The sequence below is a fragment of the Nelumbo nucifera genome, chromosome 4 (genome assembly GCF_055504915.1).
Source record: "Nelumbo nucifera cultivar China Antique chromosome 4, China Antique-T2T, whole genome shotgun sequence".
NCBI lineage: Eukaryota > Viridiplantae > Streptophyta > Magnoliopsida > Proteales > Nelumbonaceae > Nelumbo > Nelumbo nucifera.
This window is the reverse complement of record NC_142652.1, coordinates 30,533,680-30,552,192: the sequence shown is the minus strand read 5'-3', so window position 1 is coordinate 30,552,192 and position 18,513 is coordinate 30,533,680. Positions and strand designations below refer to the sequence as shown.

Genomic DNA, 18,513 nt, shown 5'->3' with positions numbered 1-18,513 from the left:
AGGAGAGAAGGTACATAGTCCACTCCATATAACTGAGAATAACCCTTGGCTGATAGAGCTGATATACTCTTGTAGTATTGTCCTGTCCAGAGTAAAGTTTCTTAGCATGATCCCATATTTCCTTGGCTGTATCTGAGAACATAAAGTATACACTTATCTTTGGGTTCTATACTATTCCATAACCATGTCATAATTTGAGCATCTTCTCGCTCCCAATTACTAAACCCTAGGGATTCAGCCAATGGTTTCTCCTCCTTCACATGTTTCACTTTCTTCTTACCCTTAGAAAAACCTCCACTGACTTGGCCCACGACAGATAATTTTCACCATTGAGTTTAATTGATGCTATCTGCACACTTAGATAATCCTGGGGGAATCATCACACTAGATTTCTGTTCACCACTAACATCTCCAGTTGTTGCCATCATGTTCTCTACTCAAGAAATTATCAGTACCTTTCCTAATATTTAATTATCACCCCCCAAAAAAAAGATTACTGCTGTTATTTGAACATTACAGCAGTCCACTCACCACCCTACGACACTTTCTCATCCAACCACCATGAGAATACGTATGGGATACCATTCAGGTACATTCAGCCATCTTCATCACAAAAAAAGAGTCACAATTTCTACTAGCACCAATTCTGTCAACCAATTAGAGAAACCCCTCTTGAAACTGCTCAGTAGAGGGTTCGAACCACCATACACACCACCACACAACCACTAGGGCTGTCACTCATGGTGACAGCAGTCCTGGGAACACCAGACTAGGGCTGCCGCAGCCTTCTATTATGCTCCTACTTAAGTATGGGACATGTAACTTAAAATAAAACTAAACTGACAACACAATTCAATATGAGGAAAAGACAGAAATACCCCTACTCAGCCGACAAATAAAAGCAAAGAATTATAAAACAATTGTGGTACATGATGCTACTCTTATGCCACTCTAAAAAACCTCTTCTCTATTTGGAACCCTCTTCAAAAACCCATTTTTTGTTTGTTTGATCTTTTCTGTAAACCTTAGTAAATATGGAAAACAAAATGATACAGTATATCAGTTGCATAAAACTGAAGTGTTGATATGATATAACAGGACACCTTAGTGTTCTGTGCCTGAGACAGATGACATGTCTATAGTAGTTTTACCATGCCAATTCTAATGAACATGCAGACATGATATATGTCAAGCAGTGCCCTGCAGTGTTGCACAGTGTCATGCCATGTCAAGGTGTCTAACACTCCTTAGATGCAAAGTGTCTGGACACTTCCAGCAACTGTATTGCTTGGTGAAAACTGCAAAGCAAGCGAGGAGCTCAACTTGGATGGAAAACAGGTTACTGTTTGTGCTCCAGATTGCAAAGTAGGAGAGTGGCTTAGAAGAGAATGGGTTGAGGATCTAATGTTACACTGCTAGGAAAAGTGAGCAACAACTACAGTTTAGGGTGCGTTAGGTTTCAGTATACAAGAGGAATGTATTTGGATTGTGGGGGCAAGGGATTGGGTTTGTTTCAAATTAGAAGTTAGGAGATCTAAAGCGCTTTTTTAAGGTTAATCAAAGAACCCTAAAAGATTTGGTAATCAAAGAATTTTCAAATTTGAATGATAGTGAGATGACTACTAGGGTTAAAAGTTAGACAGAATCCTCCACTGGTATGTTAAGCCAGCAGTGCTAAACAAAGTAGTAAGCACATTGTTGCTGAAGGCAAAAAATCACTAAAACGGTGTAGTAATCACAAGTCTATATATATCCCATGTATGGCATGATTGGAGTGGACTGACCCAATATCTGAAAGTAGTAAGCACATTCCTATCCATGCTGGTTTTTGGTGTAGGCATTTTCCTAGGCTAAACATGGTCAGTTATGAGGTTGCTAGATCATTGCAACCATATACGCCCTATGTATATTGATCAATAATCATTTTATGTATTACTAATTAAGAATAATTCCTACATCTGTAAGGGAAAAATTGTTCTGAGACATGTTTTAAGACTGTTTTACCCACCTGTGCAGGAAGAAGTGGACAAATTTCAGAGGCATGGTCAGCAAGAGTTTCTGGAAAGTGCCGATTTTCTCTCCAGTTATAGCATAACCACATTGATTCAAAATATGCAGATGGCAGCAGCAGAAGTTCTCAAAGAGTGAGTTGTTAATACCAGTGTTTTAAAAGGTGTGGGAGGCATATGCCTGGAGTGCCCCCCAAAATGCCCTGAGGTGTATGCCAGAGGCATTGATACCTCCGAGGTGTATGCCTCAGGTGCAAGACCCCCCTTTCAGCTAGTATTATGCATCTTCATTCTTCTTAATATAAAAGATTTTTATTGAAAATAAAGAAAAGTGAGATCCTCCCTCCTCTTCCTCCTCCACCCTCCTCTCAAGGACGCCTCCTTGTGTTCAGGAAGCTTATGCCTCTTATGTTCTGAACTACGTCTCATGCTTCTAGGTAGTGGAATGCCTCGCATCATGCCTCCATGTTTTAAAACATCGGTTGGTGCAGGTTCTCTACTCTGGGTTTTGATGTACTTCCAACATGACTTTTACAACTGAAATCAGACACTAGCTAGAGTCTGTAGAAGTAACATTCCTTACTTCTTAGTCCTTGGGGGTGTGGGGTGGGAGGAGCACATGTACCATATAACCCTAGAGAATCTGATAGGGCATTGCATATTTTTTTACTAAAATGTCATTGTATCATTATTTTCTTTCAAATCTTTGGAGTTTTTGCTAGATAATTTACTTAAATTTCCAATCATCCATGTGCAGGGAACAGCTAAGGCATCCCTTCAACAGTTCACTACTTCATGAAACCATCATGCAGATACTGGACATGTTTATGAACATGAATGGCCCTAATCACTGGGTGACCTATTTGGTACCTGAAAATGCTTTATCGTACAAGCACCAAAGTGCCACATCTTCCAATGAAGCGCTTCCTGATATTAGCAAACTTGACCAACTCATGACAGAGACACGTGCTGTACTATTGAGGTTAGTAACATGTCAGGCAGATGCTAAACATCTAATTTCATCCCATTTCTAGTGTAACATTTGATAGGGGCCATTACGTGGCGTAATGGTAAAATCTTGTGCTTGTGAGAACACATTCACTTTGTGTGAAAAGTGCCAAAGGATAGGACCACACCCAGTCTACCCCTCCCAAGATCTCAGATAGTTAAAACTAACATTGGGTAATGGCCTTTTGCTGGTATAACGTTTGATGCAAAGTCTACTGTTTTGGTACCAATTGATGTAGGATGTCTATTACTCCAAGGGTGAGTCTAGAATGTTTTAGTTAGCTACAATAGGCTTTAGGGATGATTTTAGGACTAAGAGATTAGTTAGTGTTGGAGTTTAGCCATAAAAAGTTCAGGTTTGTTCCTTTCCTTATCTTCAAAAAGTCTTCTATTTCTTTCACTATTGGGGTGGCCAATTCTACTAGATCTAGGAGAAAAATAATTATAGAACTACGGCTGTTGGCATGTGATGAATTTAAAAGTGCTATTACTGATGATATTGAGAAGTGAATGAAAAACATGGTGTCTTTCCCCTTGTGTGCATTCTTGTTTGAGGATTGGAGAAAAAACACTAACCATTCTTCTCTTGAATTGCCAGTATACTAAGCTTTGAAACCACTTCTCTATCCTTAAAAGTGATTGGGTTGTCCCAGCTAATGTCAAGGATTGGTTTACTACAAACATATGAGAATGCCACACAAGAAGACAGGAGATACTATGGCAGTGTACGCATGCGGCTGTGTTGTTGGGTTTATGGGGGGAAAGGAACACAAGAATCTTTAAAGATAAAGTATTTGGTGTGCAATGAATTTAAGGAGTGACCATAAATAAATTGCCAAGGTGATTGGCAAATTGTAGCAGGATATCAAAGCAAAGGCAACAAAGAAATGAAAAATGGGAAATACCTGGTATGGGAAGGTTGAAATTTAATTTCAATTGATAGTCTTGGCAATCCAGGGGCCTCAGGTGTAGAGGGGTGATTAGATATTGCAACAGTAATATCCTTCTTAGTTCATTAGGTCCAATAGGGCAAGGCAATTTTCTATAGGCAGAGTTACTTGCTTTAATCCAAGTATTGGCGGACGGAGTGGGTGGAGTGATCTACACATGAAGGGAGGTTTCCAACAATAATTTCTTAGATAAAGGCATCTGGGGAATCCCTTCGTGTTTGAGGCTATTGGTGGTCAAGCACACTATTTGAAAACTCATTCAAGTACCTAGAAGGGCAAATTGCTTGGCCAATGGCTAAACTAAAACACGGGTTGTAAAGGAAAATTTGGAATGGGGATTACTAGGGTCATGAATCGACTTGTAACTTCACTTGTTATAATTTTTTACCTTTAAGTTGTGGCAAATAGGCCAAGGTTCAAAATATCAAAACACCCCAATATGGCAAAAGGGGTGTATGGATACTTTAAACCGCTTTTATTTATTTTATTTTCAAAATTGCATAGAGTAGTATTCTTTTATATACTTTATATTTATTAAAACATGATTTCTAAAAACTCCTATAAAATAGGTTTGTCGACACTTAAAAGATACAATATGATATGTGGGGCATATCGTATCAAGATTTTGAAGTTAGCATTGAAGGGGATTGCCAAGTTCTTTTAAGTTTGATGAGACAAGATGACATACCATGGAGGAACAATGTAGAGAAGATGGGCCGAATGGCCCATAGGATGTTTGTCCTTTTTATCCTTTTATGTTCTTTGCTGTAATGGGCCTTAATTTCTCTTATGTTATGTTTTTTAATTTTCTGCCCAACCAGGGGCCTCTCTGTAAATTACTAAAGCTTAAGTTAATGAAATGGGATTAGGGGTGTAAGAGGAGATTATGTTCGAAATCTCTCTCTGAACCCTTATTGCCTTCACCTTCTTCTTCCTCTCCTCTCTTCTTGAAACCTGATCTCTACTACTTTCAATCGATTCTCTGCAATATTGTAAATGGTCCTTTCATTTTAAAAGGTTGTTTTTCTTCTTGGTATTAGAGTAGGCTCTTCTTCTCTTTTTCACCTCTTTTTTCCCATACACGGTGTGTATGGAGAACTGATTTGGATGAATAGTTAAAGAAACCTGTTTCAGCCCAGTTTCTAGAGAGAAGGGGACTGGTTTTGTCATCCTCCTGATAGTTTCAAGTGTGTTGCCTGAAACCCTAATTTTCTGGAGAAATTTGATTGCGGGCCCCACAGGGAGTTTGACCTGGACGCTCAGTGGATGAAAGACTTCTTATTCTTCATCTTGAAGATCAATTCAAGTTGCTTGGTGTTTTGTGGAGTCTACAATGTGCGGCTGAGTTTTCTTTGTTTCTCACGGGTTCCAAGTGTGACGCAGTTAGCCGGTACGACTGCATAGAGGTTGACTCACAACACAATTTTTCTTCTGTCTTCATTGATTGTTATTCGAAGTTATTCGAAGTTATTAGAAGTTATTTTTGAATTGTTTTAAGATGGACCCTTCAAAAGTTGAAAACAAGCATGTTGCTAAATTTGGATAGGTTCCGGGAGCCTCTGTTGACTCTCTACTGGCTGTGAGCACAGTCAAGCTAGATGGAACTAATTATCTAGCTTGGTCACAATCAATAAAAATTCATATCTGCAGTAGAGGCTGTTATAATTCAGGTCTGCCTTAGAGTTCGGCCTGACTGAGTTCAGTTATGTAGAAGAAGAAAAAGTGATAAAGAAAGAGAGAAAGAGAGAAAGAGAGAATTCTGGTTCGAACTGAAAGAGTCAACTTGACTTCTCCCAGTCGGCCAGTAAGTATTTATATTATTATTAAAACATGACTGAAAAGACCTATGTGCCCTTACTTAAGTTAAGAGCACATGTTTCAACGCAACATTACAGATCAGCAACATCAATCAAGGTATAAAGACAGAAATACCCCTACGCTAACACTCCCCCTCAAGCTGGTGAGTATATATCATATACTCCCAGCTTGTTACATATGTAGTCCACTCTTCCCCGACTCAAGCCTTTTGTAAATAAGTCAGCCCACTGATTTCTTGTATTAACATGTGTAGTGTCTAGCTCTCCATTCAGCACCTTCTCCCTCACAAAGTGACAGTCAACCTCAATGTGCTTGGTTCTTTCATGAAACACTGGATTAGAGGAGATATGAACTACAGCCTGATTATCACAATAGAGCTTCATTGGAGTGTTAATGTTGTACCCTACCTGTAGAAGGTTCCTTTGCCACACTAATTCACAAGCGGTATGCGCCATAGCCCTATATTCTGCTTCTGCACTGCTACTTGCCACAACCGTCTGCTTCTTACTTTTCCATGTCATCAGGTTACCTCCCAGAAACGTGCAATAGCCTGTAGTAGACCGCCTATCAGACATAGAACCGGCCCAATCAGCATCAGAATACCCTTCTATTTCAAGTTTTCCCCCACTCTTGTATATCAGACCGCAACCCAGGGCCCCTTTTAGATACTTCACAATTCTCAAAACCGCATTGCAATGAGGAATCAAAGGTTTTTGCATGAACTGGCTTACCACACTAACTGCAAATGAGATGTCTGGTCTGGTAATAGTTAGGTAGTTCAGTTTGCCCACAAGTCGTCAGTATCTGCCAGGGTCTTCAAATACTTCACCCATATCACTACTTAGCTTGGTATTTGTGTCCATGGGTGTTTCAGCTGGTTTGGCACCCAACAAGCCTGTTTCTTCCAGCAAATCAAGCACATACTTCCTCTGGCACAGGTTAATCCCACACTTGGATCTCGCTACCTCTATCCCCAAGAAGTATTTCAGTTTACCCAGATCCTTTGTCTGAAAGTGATCCTGCAGATAAGTCTTCAGCCTGTCAATACCAATGTTATCATTCCTAGTAATAACAATATCATCTACATACACCACCAACAGTATTTTTCCTCCTGGAGAGTCATGACTAAATACAGAATGGTCAACTTTGCACTGTTTCATGCCAAACTTCTTTACCACCTCACTGAACCACCAAACCATGCTTGAGGAGACTGTTTAAGCCCATATATAGCCTTCCTTAGTCTACACACCTTACCATCCTCCCCCTGAGCAACAAACCCTAGAGGTTGCTCTATGTAGACCTCCTCAAGTAAGTCACCATGCAAAAAGGCATTCTTGATATCAAGCTGATATAGTGGCCACTCATACATGGCTGCAAGAGAGATCACAACACGAACTGACCCTATCTTAGCAACCGATGAGAAGGTCTCTGTGTAGTCAATGCCATAGGTTTGGGAGTACCCTTTTGCAACTAATCGTGCTTTCAAGCGTTCAACACTACCATCAGGCAGATACTTAACCGTATAAACCTACAACCAACAGCTTGCTTCCCAAGAGGAAGAGCAGTGAGGTCCCAAGTATGATTATGATGAAGGGCTGAGAGTTCTTCTTCCATGGCACGACACCACCCTGGAGAGGCAAGGGCTTCCTGGACATCTTTAGGAACAATAACTAATGATAACAAGGTAACAAACTGGTGATGGGAAGCGGAAAGGTGAGTAAGAGAAACATAATTAGAAATGGGATGAAGGGTGCAAGTACGTTTACCTTTCCGCAAAGCAATGGGTAGATCAATCTCAGCTGCTAAGTGGGGGTCTGGTGCCGGATCCGTCGACGGAGATGTAGCCGGAGGAGTAGTAGCTGGTGCACGTGAGCGATGTGTATACACATGACGGATAGGTGGGTGTTCAACCGGTGGTGGCACCGGAGGCAAGGATTTGGTCACGACTGGAACAAAGGGAGGAGGATCGACAACGGGAAGTGGAAGAGGAGGAGGTGTTGAGGAGGAAGAAGCATCACCAGACCCCAAAAAGAACGGAGTAGACTCAAAGAAACTGACATCAGCACACACAAAGGATCGTCGAGAACCAGGATGGTAACACCTATACCCTTTCTGGGTCCGAGAATAGCCAAGGAAGATGCACTTGAGAGAACGAGCATCAAACTTGTCATTCCCGGGACCCAGATTATGGACAAAACAGACACACCCAAAAACTCTCGACGTAAGAGGGAACGGAGACAAAGTGGGAAACAAGACCTGAAACGGAGACTGACCATCAAGGATGAACGTGGGCATCCGATTAATCAGAAATTAAGAGGTAAGCACTGCATCACTCCAAAAAGGTTTGGGAACATGCATGTGATGCATCAGGGATCTTGCTGTTTCAAGGAGATGGCGATTCTTTCTCTCAGCCACCCCATTTTGTTGTGGGGTGTAGGTACACGAGGTCTGATGTATAATGCTGTGGTGGTCCAGGTATTCCTAAAATGATGAGGATAAATATTCGCGGTCATTATCAGAACGAAAAACTTTGATGTGGGTACCAAATTGGTTACGAATTTCAGCATAAAATTTTTGAAAAATGGTAAACAATTCACTTCTTTCTTTCATTAAATAGAGCCACGTCATCATTGAAAAATCATCCACAAAAATGACAAAATATCTGTATCTATTATATGGCGTTACTTTATAAGGACCCCAAACATCTGAATGAACTAAAGAAAAAGGACTCGACACACAGTTATCAACCCTAGAACTAAAGGGAACACGATGGTGTTTCCCAAACCGACATGACTCACAATCCAAAACAGAAAGCTGACTCAAGGACGGAACCAAGGACTTCAAGACTTTGAGCGACGGATGACCAAATTGGCAGTGCCACTGGAGAGGAGAAAGAGATGACTGGAGAGTTGTTGAAGTTCTACCACCACCACCGTCAAGATAATACAGTCCACCTGCTTCATGCCCTCCACCAATCTTCATCCCCGTCTTGAGATCCTGAAAGACACACATAGAAGGATAAAAGGTAATGGAACAGTTAAGTGATTTGGTTAGCTTACTAACAGACATAAGGTTAAAAGGCAATTTAGGAACATACAGAACTGATGAGAGGGATACAGGATCTAGGTCAACATTACCAACACCACAAATTGAGGATGTGGAACCATTAGCAAGGGTGACAGATTGTGATGTTGAGCAATGAGATAAGGAGGAAAACACACCTGGAGTTCCAATCATGTAATCGGAGGCTCCAGAGTCAATGATCCAGGGATTGGGTGTAGATGCCAGACAAGCCATACCTGAGTGAGCAAAAGTCGTCGTGTTCTGCTGTGATTGGATAAACCTCTCATATTCATCACAGGGAACACTCACCATCTCCTTCATGGGACCATCTGTGGATGTAGGAGGCAACTGGTCAGATGAATGATTCTCCTGTCTAAAGTTGGAACTTGAGTCACCAGTCACGGCATGATTGGCCCAGGTTGAGGGAGGACCATGTAAATCATAACAATAGTTGATGGTATGTCCATCCATACCACAATGAGTGCACTTCCTCGGGCCTGAGCTACGTCCTCTACCACGGGCTCCCCCTGAATCTTTGCTCCCAGTACGACCACCACCACGATTATAAGTAGACCCACCATTGCCACTTCGGCCATATGCAGAACCCCTACCACCACCACGGCCTGACTGAGCTCCCCAATCTCCACCTCTACCACCACGGCCTCTCGATGTAGCAAAGGCATATCTATCTGAGATATTAGAGTTCTCAGTAGATCCGATAGAAATCCTCCAAAGTCGAGCAAATACCTCATCTAGGGACGGAAGAGCTGATCCCCCTAATATCTGAGCCCGTACTAACATATTCAGACTTTAGTCCCACCAAAAATCTAGTCACATCAAACTGCTCTCTCTGTTGTTGCTGAATCTTGACATCAGAAGTGAGAGGATGATAGACATTCAACTCATTACGTATGTTCCTCATGTTGGTATAGTACTCCTCAAGACTCTGATTGCCCTGTTGCAGATTAAAGTACTCTTGATAAAGCTGATAAACTCTGGTTGTATTGTCCTGCCCCGAATACAATTTCTTCGCATGGTCCCACACATCTTTGGCAGTATCAAGGAACATGAAGTTCACACTAATCCTAGGTTCCATACTGTTCCACAACCATGTGATGATCTGAGCGTCCTCTTGCTCCCAGTCTTCATACTCGTGAGAGTCAGAGGAGGGTTTCTCCTCTCTGATGTGTTTTACCTTCTTCTTTGCCTTCAGAAAGACTTCAACGGATTTAGCCCAAGGCACATAATTCTCTCCATTTAACTTAATGGAGGTCATCTGAACATTCAGGTAGTCTGTAGGCACCATCACACTAGGTTTATAATCATTATTGTCTCCCATTATGTTATCATCAATTCTGCACACTTGCTGAATTCTATTATAACTGAGATCTGCACACTACACACCACTAGGTCACACCTGTCACACTGATTGCAGCACTAATTGTTGCTGGAATGTGTGCTCTTTACACCACAAACCCTAGATCACACCTGTCACACTGATTTCAGCACTTGTTGTTGCTGAAAAGTGTGCTCACACCACAAACCCTACTCCTACAACTACCTGAAATCTCACCACTATATGATCATATCTCTTCCTTCAAAATGCACAAAGAAACCAACATAAACCCTAGCACTTATTGGCCGAAACCCTAGCAAATGGTCTGAAACACATCTCCTATTTAGTCCATAACAGATATCATGCACTGAAATCTCTTACCTTATCGCTGAAGTAACACCCATGTGAGCAGGAGAGCAGTCCACACACAACAGCCGCTTCACACACAACAGCCACTACCCACACAATTCGGCCCTCTATTCTTCCTCTACTAGGAGAGGGCGATCTCAGAAATCACAGCAACCGACCACATACGACCTGACTGGAGGCATAGAGACCCCCAAGGGAAGAGGGCGATCACTCCTTTTTAGCCCTTTCCCTTATCTCCAATCGAACACAGAAAAAAAGAGGAAAACCCTAGATAGGGTGCGCAGAGAATGAACCCTAGGCAAGCAGAAATCTAGGCAGATTTAACCTAGCTCTGATACCATGTTATAATTCAGGTCTGCCTTAGAGTTCGACCTGACTGAGTTCAGTTATGTGGAAGAAGAAAAAGTGATAAAGAAAGAGAGAAAGAGAGAATTCTGGTTCGAACTGAAAGAGTCAACTTGACTTCTCCCAATCGGCCAGTAAGTATTTATATTATTATTAAAACATGACTGAAAAGACCTGTGTGCCCTTACTTAAGTTAAGAGCACATGTTTGCCTACGCTAACAGAGGCAAATGGGGTTTTTATCTCCGGGAGCAAAAAGGCTCCCCCGGAAGATGACCCATCCTATGAAAAATGGATGCAAGAAAATTATACTATAATTGGATGGCTTGTGAATTCAATGCAACCTCAGCTTAGTCAATACTATTTGTGGGATGAATTCAGCAAAGGAAATTTGGGATAGTGTTGCTGAAACCTATTCCCAAAAATTAAATGTAGCTAGAGCATATAAGCTGAGGAGTGATGTGAAGAATTTGAGACAGGGGGAGAAACCTTTAGCTGTTTATTTCTCAATACTGAAGTCTCTATGGCAAGAAGTTGATTTGATAGAAGCTGTAGCCTAGGAAACCACTAATGATGCCGAGACATACAGGAAACTTGTTGAGAGAAACAGGGTATTTGAGTTTTTGACAGGGCTGAATTCAGAATATGACATCACAAAGCAGAATATCTTATCCAAGAATAGTGTTTCACTGTCTCAAGCCTATGCCTTGGTAAGTAGTGAAGAAAGCAGGAGACTAATCCAGGTTCAAGGGGCTGGTCTAAATGATCACTTTGCTAATATGGGAGTGAAACCTAAGGGAGTTATAGGAAATCTAGTTGGCTCAGGGAAGAAAGAAATTGTTTGTGAGTACTGTAAGAAATCAAAACACACCGAAGACAAGTGATGGAAATTGCATCCGAAGCTTCTTCCTCTTCGTTTTCAAAAGAAGTTTGATAATATGAAGGCAGAGAGTGCCAATATTGTTGCTGGTCCAGATAGTGACAAATGTTTAACTGAAGAGAAGACTGCTAGTGAGTAGTTAGCAGCTATGAAGGTAGAGTATGAGAAGTTTGGAAGGATGATCAATCACCTAGAGGGTGTGGCCTCTTCTTCCAACCCTCCAGGAAATTCAACCTCTTCTGCATTTGCTCATTTAGGTATACGGGCTTCTGCCAATCATGCAACTATCTCAGGTAATCGTAGGATCCCTTGGATTATTGATTCTGGTGCTTCTGATCATATGACCAGCCTTTCCACTTTGTTTGTTTCTTATGATTTACTTCCTGACCATGACAAAATCACCCTAGCCGATGGCTCTCTTGCTTCCATCTCCGGCAAGGGAACCATCAAGGCTACAGATTCCTTGGTACTTCCTTCTGCTCATGTACCCAAACTAAATACAAATTTGTTATCTGTAAGAAGCCTAACCAAGTTTTTGAACTGTTGTGTAACCTTTTTTTCCTTCCTACTGTGTTTTTCAGGATCTGGAGTCTTAGAAAGTGATTGGGAGTGGCTATGAGGCAAATGGAATATATTTGCTGGACACTCCTGGATAGAGCCATGGACAACCTGAAAAAGCTGCTTTTGGATCTACATCTTCAGAGTCTGTCAGTCGAGTCATGCTATGTCATTTTCATTTGGGTCATCTTTCTTTTTCTGCATTAAGTCATTTATTCCCAGAACTATTTAAGGGAATTAATTTGTCCAGTCTTCATTGTGAGTCTTGTGAGTTGTCAAAACATTGTAGAAGCAGTTATCCTTTGAGTAATAAAAGATCTTCTTCTTCATTCCATATTGTGCACTCTGATGTGTGGGGGCCTTACCACTTACCTTCTATGGGTGGCTACAAATATTTTATCTTGTTCATTGATGATTTTTCACGATTCACTTGGATATTTTTTATGAAGTCCCGTGATGAAGTTCCCAGACTTGTGAGGCGATTCCATGAATTTGTTCTAACCCAGTTTGATACCAGAATTAAAATTTTCAGATCCGACAATGCAAAAGAATATTTTGAGAAAAACCTAACCTGTTATCTCACTGATTTGGGGGTTATTCACCAAAGCTCCTGTGTTAGGACCCCAAAACAGAATGGAGTTGTTGAAAGACAAAATCGGCATATTGTTGAAGTTGCAAGAAGTATCCTGTTTGCCTCACATGTCCCTACAAAATTTTGGGGTGATGCTGCTCTCACTGCAACCTACCTAATCAAACGTATGCCATCTAGGGTTTTGGGGTTTAAGTCTCCCTTCAGTCTTTTTCATTCGGGCAAGGATCTTTTTCCTACTGCATTCCATGTCTTTGGTTGCACTTGTTGTGTACATATCCCAAGTGTCCAAAGACATAAATTTGAATCAAAAGCACACAAGTGTATTTTCCTTGATTATTCCCCCACACAAAAGGGTTATTGTTGTTTTGATCCAAAGACGGGAACTTAGTATATCTCAATGGATGTCACCTTTGATGAGCTTTCTTCTTTTTATGATTCTTCTCAGGAGAGGCATTGTCCAAAGGGGGAGAATTTGTCACAGTTGTTTGTTCTCCCCCTTCCTGTCGCAGTTGAGTCTTCTTTTGAAACTCCTCCTTCAAATGAGTCAAGGGAGGATCAGTCATCTTATTCTCATTCCAGTGTTCCTCTCCCTCCTCCATTACTTCCTTGTCCTCTTTTTAATCCCAGGTTGTACCAACCGGCAGAGAACTAGAAGTGAGCGGATTGTTTCCCCTACACCACATGAGCCTCTTGCTCTTCCAACCACAAAAGAGACAACAGGTACTGATACAACCCCTTTGGAACCACCCTTTCTAGACCTTGATATCCCTATTGCTATCAGGAAAGGAAAAATGAAGTGTATTGCACATTGCATTTCCAAACACCTTTCTTATAGTTTGCTCTCTCCTTCATATTTTGGCTATCTTTCTTTTGTTGCTTCTAACCCAATACCTAGGTCTATGTCAGAAGTTCTTACTATTCCAGAATGGAGGGATGCATTGAGAACAAAAACTGATGCCCTGCACAAGAATGGCACTTGGGAAGTAGTTGATTTACCTGAAGGAAAGGAACCAGTAGGCTTTTAGTGGGTTTTTACCATCAAATATCATGTTGATGGCACCATTGAAAGGTACAAGGCTAGGCTGGTTGCAAAAGGTTATGCACAGACATATGGGATTGACTATCTGGAGACCTTTGCTCTTGTTGCCAAGATGACTTCTGTGATAGTTCTGTTATCTCTGATTGCACACTCAGACTGGCCACTTTACTAGCTGGATGTAAAGAATGCATTTCTGAATGGAGAGTTACATGAGGAAGTCTATATGTCTCTTCCTCCAGGGATGTATGAAACAAATATGAAAGGGAAAGTCTATAGGCTGAAGAATTCTCTTTATGGACTTAAACAGTCCCCTAGGGCATGGTTTGAAAGGTTTAGGGCTGCCCTTGTTAACTTTGGTTATGTATAGACTCAGTCTGATCATACCCTCTTTGTGAAGAGGAGAGGATCTTTGGCAGTTTATCTGATTGTGTATGTTGATGATATTGTTGTGATTGGTAATGATGTATCAAGGATAAATGATATTAAATATTTCCTTCATACAGAGTTTGAGATCAAAGATCTGGGGGAATTGAGATACTTTCTTGGCATAGAAGTTGCTCAATCTAAGGATGGGATCTTTATCTCTCAACGAAAGTATGTACTTGACTTGCTCTCTGAAACAGGGAAGATGGGTGCTAGACCAATTGCTACTCCTATTGATATGAGTCATAAACTCTCTGCCTCAGATGGAGTATTGTTGAAAGATAAGGGAGTCTTCTATAGGTTACTTGGGAAACTTCTCCATCTATGCATGACTCATCCAGACATTGCATATGCTGTCAGTTGCATTAGTCAGTTCATGCATGCTCCCAGGGACACTCACATGGCAGTAGTAGAGCGAATTCTGTGTTACTTGAAGGGTTCTCCTGGAAAGGGAATTCTATTTGCTAAGCATGGTCATATGAAACTTGAAGCCTACATGGATGCTGATTGGGCCGGAAATATTGATGACAGAAGATCTACTTCTGGATACTGTAGCTTGGTGGCTGGTAATATTGTCTCTTGGAGAAGCAAGAAACAATTAGTTGTTGCCAGATCTTTAGCCAAAGCTAAATACAGAGCCATGGCTCATGGAGTTCCTGAACTGCTGTGGCTTCGGTCCTTGATGGAGGAACTGGGTATTGAGCATGATAAGCCATTGATGTTATACTGTGATAATCAGGCTATCATCAACATTGCTCACAATCCAGTGCAACATGATAGAACCAAGCATATTGAAGTTGACAGACACTTCATTCGAGAAAGAGTGGCTTCTAGAGAAGTGTGTCTACCTTTCATCACTTCTGAAGGACAGTTAGCTGATTTCCTCACCAAGGGCATTCCCAAGGCTAAACTTCAGCATGATACTGGCAAGCTTGGCATGATTGACATCTATGCTCAGCTTGAGGGGGAGTGTAGAGAAGACGGGCTAAATGGCCCATAGGATGTTTGTCCTTTTTCGCCTTTTATGTTCTTTGTTGTAATGGGCCTTAATTTGGGCCTTTATTTCTCTTATGTTTTTTAATTTTCTGCCCAACTAGGGGCTTCTCTGTAAATTACTAAAGTTTAAGTTAATGAAATGGGATTAGGGGTGTAAGAGGAGATTATCTTCGAAATCTCTCTCTGAACCCTTATTGCCACCACCTTCTTCTTCCTCTTCTCTCTTCTTGAAACTTGATTTCTGCTACTTTCAATCGATTCTCTGCAATATTTTAAACAGTCCTTTCATTTCAAAAGGCTGTTTTTCTTCTAACAGAAGACAAGTGCATATATTAGGACATAATCTGAATTGTTCATTCAGATTAGTAGTCCCTTGGTCTGCAAATACCTTGGAAGATGTTGTAAGTTGGGGGGTGAATAGAGTGTTTTGTATGGGGAATGCCAATAGGGCTGCAACTTGGGTGGGCTTAGGTTAGGCTTTCGCCAAATTTTGAATGGGCCCAGCCCAAAGGCCGAGCCCCAAGTAGTGTAAAATGTTTAACTCAGGCCAACACAAGTTGCACCACTAAATGCCCAGCTCCAGGGGTCAATTTCAACATCCTTGTATGCAACTTGGGTCAGATTAGCACCCAAGGAAGTTGGGTTTGGTTGAAGGTCAGGTTAAGGTCTAGGGTTGAAAAGTAAGAACTGCACTTTGGTATTGGATTGAGGTTGAGGCCAGTAATTTAAAAGATGCCTAAGGCACGCCTGGGCGCTCAGGCGAGGTGCATTTTAAAGTATGTGCCTCACCTAGGCCCTAGGCACAACACTTTCAAAAGGTGCATGTGCTGTGCCTGGTGCGCCTTGCGCTTCAGCCCAGGCTAGTGCCTTTTTTTATTTTTTGTGCTTTTTGTTCTTTTTATGAACCTAACGGCTGGGCCAGGGGTGGAGCCCTCATACCCCCAACCAAGCCCCTCGAGACAAGTTCAAACAAGTCCATGTTAGGAACTTAAATTCTTAATCCTTACACTAAAACATTTTCTCACTCACCGAAGCTTCGAGAACCTCCTATTTGCTAATGTTCATTCATTCATCTTAGTAAAATATCTTCTTAAAAGGCAATTAAAATTATAAAACATTTTTTTGTACAAGGATTAAGAATTTAAGACTAACATGGATTTGTTCAGGCTTGCCTCGAGGGGCTTGGTACAAAGGTGGCTCGTAGAACTAAGAATGCAAGATGTTTTACATCACATTAGCCATTTGAAGTAACACAATTGAGGAAAAATAAAGAAATTGTGGGTTTTACATCCTTGAAAATGTTTTATATGTTTGATTTCATTTTTAGATTTTCATTTGAATACACTTTACGTGTTATGTTTATATTTTATTAATATTATGTTTAATATATATATATATATATATTTGGCATTTGTTTTTGTATTTTTGTGCCTTGCTTTGAAAAGATGCACTCCTTGCCTCGTGTGCCTTGGGTGCAAATTTCCCCTTGGGCTTTTTTTTGCGCCTTGTGTTTTTAAAATACTGATTGAGGCCTTGGGCAACCCGACTCACAGTTAGTGGAGTCGGGTGCACCTTGGGTGCCTTACTTTGGAAAGATGCACTCCTTGCCTAGTGCGCCTTGGGTGCAAAATTCCTTGGGCTTTTTTTGCGCCTTGTGTTTTTAAAAGACTGGTTGAGGCCTTGGGCATCCCGACTCACAGTTAGTGGTGGAGTCGGGTGGGGACAGCAGGGTGTACGTGAGGGCCACTGGCTGTAGGAAGGAGAGCCTACAGTTCCATGGGTTTGATCCTGTGCCTCCTTGTTTGGGGTGATGCTAAGTGACCATCTCAACTACTGGATCATTGGCACAGCAAGTGCTGTGTGCATGCATGCATCCACATATATATATATATATATATTTGTATTATATGCATGCATCTTATATGTACATATGTATGTATATATGTAGGTACTTGTGTATGTGAAAAAGCTGGGCCAACCTGATCCGGTGATCCCATTTGATTTTCTTGAATGAAATGCATACTGTTATTTGTCCACAAAAAGAAAGAATTACCACTTTCATTAAAATCCAGTAACTCTTTTATCTTCTTAACCAATCAATATAAAATTTCAAACTCAACTCGACTATGAGTAGAAAACTCAAATTATAAAATTGGACTCCATGGACAGCATGCAAAGTTTGCCCAAATGCCTCTACCATCTAAGAATACAAAACACAGAATTTTTAAAAGAATTCCATTTTTTGACTTTTTTCTTCCTGCATTATCATTTCTGCATATTCAATGCATATATCCACCAATTGATAAAGTTTATTGTGCTATCTTGTCGCAGTTCTGATTTTGGGAATGTAGTGAAGATATCATTGAGAGCAGTGGTGGACACGCTGATGGAGGACATTATGATCCAGTTCAGTGGGGGCAATCTTCCATCAGGAATCCCTCTGGCCAAGCTTTTGCCACGAGTTGCACAGATGGGTCGACCACTACTTGAGGAACCGAGCAATAACAAGTTTATTCAAACCATTCGGAACTTGCCCGATGTTGAACTTTTCTATACTCTTCTCTATGCAAATATGCCATCCTTGTAAACCATGAACAGGAAAGACGGAATATAGAAATAAGAAAATACAGCAAAAGAACATATGTGATTTCATGTTGAACTTTTGGATGGGAAAATTGATTTTCCTATTTGGGGGAGAAAAATAAAAGAAAAATGCAGATTTCTACCCTTAATTTTGTTAGAAAATTGCCAATAGAGATACCGTCTGAATTTTCCCTAAAATCAGTTGATTAATATTTGATTGCATGGCTTATGCAAAATCCAAAATATCAGCAGATATTGCAAAGATTATCTGAAAGAAAACACATGTTTGTAAGCCTGGGCCTTTAGGGTCATTGACACTCAGTTGCTTTATGAGACCCATAATTTGCCATGTCTTACACACTCAAGCAACAGAACCTCCCAATGGATGGTCCCATCTGAAAGAGCACCTGTTTAGTGATTTATCTTTGGATCTTTGATCTTTCTAAAGTTATGGGCCTTATGGCAGATCTTCCCCTAATCCGGTTGCAAGAAACAAAAACATTCAGAGGATGCAAAGATGAAAACTGAGATTTTTTATAGTTTTT

The 18,513-nt window shown here is 41.0% G+C and overlaps 1 protein-coding gene across 1 annotated transcript in view; it reads left to right on the top strand.

The window, feature by feature from the left end:
- The window catches only part of LOC104587760 (peroxisome biogenesis protein 3-2-like), a 37,182-nt gene extending 19,065 nt beyond the window's left edge, over window positions 1-18,117 (top strand). The window contains exons 5-7 of the mRNA XM_010245482.3: window positions 2,017-2,144; window positions 2,767-2,991; window positions 17,717-18,117. Of these exons, the coding sequence (XP_010243784.1) occupies window positions 2,017-2,144; window positions 2,767-2,991; window positions 17,717-17,972 (609 nt within the window). The 3' untranslated portion in view covers window positions 17,973-18,117. The remainder of the gene's footprint in view (window positions 1-2,016; window positions 2,145-2,766; window positions 2,992-17,716) is intronic.
- Window positions 18,118-18,513: the final 396 nt, after the last annotated feature.